This window comes from Montipora foliosa, chromosome 2, assembly GCF_036669935.1.
Source record: "Montipora foliosa isolate CH-2021 chromosome 2, ASM3666993v2, whole genome shotgun sequence".
Classification (NCBI taxonomy): Eukaryota; Metazoa; Cnidaria; class Anthozoa; order Scleractinia; family Acroporidae; genus Montipora; species Montipora foliosa.
Genome location: NC_090870.1, coordinates 57,976,980 through 57,981,979, shown reverse-complemented (window position 1 = coordinate 57,981,979; position 5,000 = coordinate 57,976,980). Strand labels below are relative to the sequence as shown.

At 41.5% G+C, this 5,000-nt stretch overlaps 1 protein-coding gene across 1 annotated transcript; it reads left to right on the top strand.

The window, feature by feature from the left end:
- The first annotated feature begins 1,739 nt into the window (after nt 1-1,739).
- LOC137991882 (craniofacial development protein 2-like) lies at nt 1,740-3,335 on the top strand. The gene has a single exon (XM_068836915.1). The coding sequence runs from the start codon at nt 1,740-1,742 to the stop codon at nt 3,333-3,335; it is 1,596 nt and encodes a 531-aa protein (XP_068693016.1).
- Nucleotides 3,336-5,000: the final 1,665 nt, after the last annotated feature.

Sequence of the window (5,000 nt, the reverse complement as noted above, 5' to 3'; positions counted from 1 at the left end):
TCGCTATTTTAATCTGCCTAACCACTCCAAAAAACACATGGCTATCTGCGGCCTTTCCGTACATCTAGGTACGACGGAAAGCCGCAGGAATCTGGAACAAAAATTCATCCTTCAAATCGGCACCCTTAATCCTCACGGTATTAACGAACGCTTTTCATTTAACTAATATATTCCTATTTTTCACGTTGCCATGTTACCACCAATAGCGTAGCTCCTACTCTACTATAAAAACTACACGTAACCTACAATTCCTCGATTCGCTCTGACGAAGGGCTAACGCTCGAAACGTCAGCCTTTAGAATCTCTATACGGTGGCCAATTTACATTCTCAACTCCGTTGATAAAACCAAATTTTTGTAATAACTTTATTACATCATTCGAATTGCAATTACAAAGGTAATTGAAAAACTCAATGTTACAATTGCAAAATGTGAAATTACAAAATTTAAATAATTTATGTACATTGATAAAATATTAGTTAATCTTGATTGCAGTTCAGTTCAGTCCCATTTCTTAATCGAGCTTGGTATGAAGCTTGTTTGGAATCTTTTAGTTCAACATTTTAAAAGTGGAAGTCTTCTAGGATTTTTAAGAAAGTAGGTTTTGGTGGTAGGTCTTGGCAAAAGGCTATATAGTTTACTATCGGAATGCGTTACGTTCTTGTGAAATTTCATGCACAGGTGTTCGCGTCTTTCCCAAAGTGTAGTCAGGTTCACGACTTTAAGTGCTTCTCTTTGTATGACAACTGCGGGTGCACAATACGAAGCGCCCGACGCTGGATGGCTTCTAACTAGTCTTTGACAGTGCCAAACAGGGCAAGCGCATTCTAATAAAGGTCTGATAAAGTAACAGAAAACAGATCGTAGATCTTGAGGATGTACACCACTGTGCTTAAGAATTCTCAGGGCATAGAGTCATTTGCTAGCCTTGGAACAAATATCATCTATGTGAGTCGATCATTTAGGGTGCTTTCGATTGACCCTATTCTGGAATAAGAATACGTGGAGTGATGATTTAAAACGGCATGTCTGGCGCTTTTGAAGCAACAAGGATAATAAAGATAATTATGTTTAAAATATCATTTTAGCAAGTGCTTGATAATTTTAATGTGAATCTCCGTAAAAACGAAGGATTTCGAACTTCTATTCCATGTATTCCTATTCAGGAATACGGTCAATCGAACGCGCCCTGAAAGTCAGAAGACACATTCACTCCAAGGGGTTTACAAGAGGTAAGGCAGTCAAGGTGATGGTCATCTACTTTTATTTTAACCATGCAGTTACTTTCTCCGAAGAATAAGGTATAGCATTCGGCTTTGACTTTTATTTTCCTATTTTTTCGCGTCCCGATTTTCCTACCTACACATAAGATTTCCTTCCTTAAATGTCTTTACTTTTCAACTCTATCACTTTTCGTCTTTAGTATTATTATTTTTTTAGTGATTGCTAAACTACGTCACCCATCCCAAGGGGTCACCACCTTATCGCGGTGGGATGGTTTGCGTGTCTCAATGACCCCTAGAGCTATGTCGGCTGGAGTCTTGTACTCCTGGTAGGGCTACCCATGCCGAACAGGTCGAAGGCTAGAGACCAGACGAAGTGTAACCCCTGGTCCTCCAGGTTGGGGTTTGGGCTGGGGGCTGATAACCCACTCCCGTAAAAAAATAGCCTATTACAGAAACGGAAGACATTCGAATCTCTATTAAGATCGGTGACGCGACGAGAGCTCTTGATAGCAGGATGACGCTTTTGGGCCAAAGCCGAACGGAAGACCAAAAGCCGACAGCCTCGATCGTGAATCCGAAGAATAAAACAAGGATAGGAAACTGGAATGTTAGGACCATGTTCGAGACTGGGAAGGCTGGCCAAGTAGCAAAAGAGATGAAGAGATATGAGATAGATATTTTGGGTATTAGCGAATGCAGGTGGAGAGGAAGCGGAAAATCCAAGCTTAATACAGGAGAGGTAATAATCTATAGTGGCGAAGAAAATATACACCAAGGAGGTGTAGCAATTATGATGTCACAACAGGCAGCCAGATGTCTTATGGAGTGGACACCAGAAAGTAGCCGAATTATCAGAGCAAGGTTTTATTCAAAGTATAGGAAACTGACGTTGATACACGCATACTCCCCGACCAACGATGCGAGTACAGAGAGCAAAGACGATTTCTACGAACAACTAGAGGGTACGGTGCAGAAGTGCAACAGAAATGACATCCTGCTTATTACTGGAGACCTAAATGCTAAAGTGGGAAAAGGAACGCCAGAAGAAAGAGAGGTACTGGGACAACACGGTACAGGAGACAGGAACGAGAATGGCGAAAGGCTCTGTGAGTTCTGCGAGATGAATGGTTTAGTCATCACAGGAACAATTTTTCCCCATAAAGAAATTCATAAAGCAACATGGACATCACCAAATGGCAGAACCAAGAACCAGATAGACCACACAATGATTACAAAAGAATATAGATCGTCAGTCATGGATACTGTAGTCAGGAGAGGTGCAGATGTGGGAAGCGACCACTACCTAGTGGAGACTAGGCTCAAGCTGAAGTTGAAAACAAACCCAAGGGAAATGAAAGGTCGAACAAGGTTGGATACGCAGAAATTAGCAGACGAAGAGATGCTTGTCAAATACAACATTGAGGTCAGAAACAGATTTCAAGCCCTGACAGAGTTGGATGAAGAAAATGCCGACCACATGAACAACAGGATGGAGAGTATATATGTTGGTGCAGCTAAAGATGTACTAGGCATAGCTAAGAGAACCAGCAAACCTTGGTTGCGCGACAGGACGTGGAAGAAAGTAGAGGAAAGGAGTCAACTAAAGTTGAAGTTAGAAAGTACACGTTCAGAAAGAGTCAAGAAAAGAATAAAAGAAGAGTACAAAGGAAAAGACCAGGAAGTTAAACGAAGTGCTCGTGAAGATAAGAGGTATTGGATGAATGAGATGGCAGATAATGCTGAAACAGCAGCAGAAAACGGGAGAGCAGGGGAACTGCATCGTATAGTGAGGACTTTGACAGGTGAGAAGAAAAGAACAAGTACAGTAGTCAAAGATAAAAATGGAAAACCAACAAACGAACAGAGTGAAAGACTGAAGATCTTTAAAGAACACTTTGACACAGTACTAAACAAAGAACCACCTGTCAGGCCTATAGAGCCACATGTAATTGAAACAAGGCAAAATGACAGAGAGTTCGACATCGGAGCATTCCAACCAACAGAGGTGCAAAATGCTATAAAATCAACGAAAAGTGGGAAAGCAGCTGGTCATGATAGCGTAGTTGTAGAGCTTCTAAAGACAGATTTGGAAGAGAGAGCAAAGGAGTAGACAAAGTTGTTCAAAAAAGTAAAAGAAGAGGGTGTAGCACCAAAAAGCTGGAGCAAAGGACTAATAGTAAAGGTACCCAAGAAGGGTAACTTACGTGAGCGTACGAACTGGAGGGGTATCACACTTTTACCAGTCATAGGTAAGATCTTTTGCAGAATGTTGATAAGTAGAATTAAAAAAGGAGTTGACAACATCTTTAGGAAGGAGCAAGCAGGGTTCCGAGAGAACAGAAGTACCATCGAACAGATTTTTACTCTCAGGAATATACTGGAGCAAGTCTATGAATGGAATGCAACTCTGTACACACATTTCATAGACTTTGAGAAAGCGTTTGATTCTATACATCGCGAAAGTCTATGGAACATCATGTCAATATATGGAATCCCAGAAGAGCTTATCTGTCTGATAAAAGCAATGTACAGCAACTTTGAATGCGCAGTCGTGGAAGAAGGTGAAACAACAGAATGGTTTCAAGTTCAGTCTGGAGTAAAACAAGGGTGCACCATATCAGGTTTTCTTTTCTTACTATCAATTGACTGGGTCATGAGCAGAACTACAGAGGGTAGGAGAACTGGCATACGATGGAAGCTCACCTCGGTCTTAGAAGATCTCGACTTTGCAGACGACATTGCCTTATTGTCATCTAGATGTGTTGACATAGAAGATAAGACCAGTAGGCTTGTCGATGAAGCTGCCAGAGTAGGACTTAAGATTAAGGCGAAGAAGTCAAAAGTTATGCGAATAAATGCCAGAAACGACCAAAAAATAAAAGTAAATGACAAGCAGGTAGATGACGTTGAGGAGTTTTTGTACCTAGGTGCACTGCTGGATAAAAAGGCGGGGCGACCAAAGACATACAACAGAGACTAAGTAAAGCCAGACAAACTTTCTATAGGTTGCGAAGAATTTGGGACTGTAACGAAATTAGCAGGAAGACGAAAGTTCAATTGTTCAAAACAATTGTCAGAGCAGTTTTGATGTATGGCTGCGAAGCTTGGAAACTCACGAAAACAGAAGCAAAGAAGCTGGACGCCTTCCAATACAAATGCATGAAACGCATACTGAGAATAAGATGGCCACGCACCATCTCGCACCAACAAATCCAGGAGACCACAGGAGTGAACAGAACGAGTGATGAGATCAGACGCCCAAGATGGAATTGGATCGGGCATATATTGAGGAAGAACAGAGAGGAGCACTTTGTTACAGCATTGGAGTGGAGGCCAGAGGGGAGGAGGAGACCAGGTCGACCAAAAACAACATGGAGGAGAATGGTTGAAGACGAAAGACGAGTAGCTGGGTGGCAATCATGGACGACTGTCAGAGCTTTAGCAGCAAACCGAAGTGGATGGAAAGAGAATGTCAAAGCCTTATGTGCCTTATGGCACGAAGAGATATAGAGATAGAGAAACTACGTCACGCGGTACCCTATCGATTTAACCCTTAAGGCCAAAAACCCGTTTCTCTTCAGTGGGCGGTGGCCGCTTTTTAAAGCCAAATATTAGCACTCACAATAAAACTAAATCTTTAGTTTGAATTAGGCTAATTTTAAGACCTATGACCCGTCTTTTTACGATTCTAAGATTCGAGATCACGAAGTTACTTGTGTTGCTCTAAACACAGTTTATTGGTGAGATAAAATGGTAATAATAGTAAAACCACAAT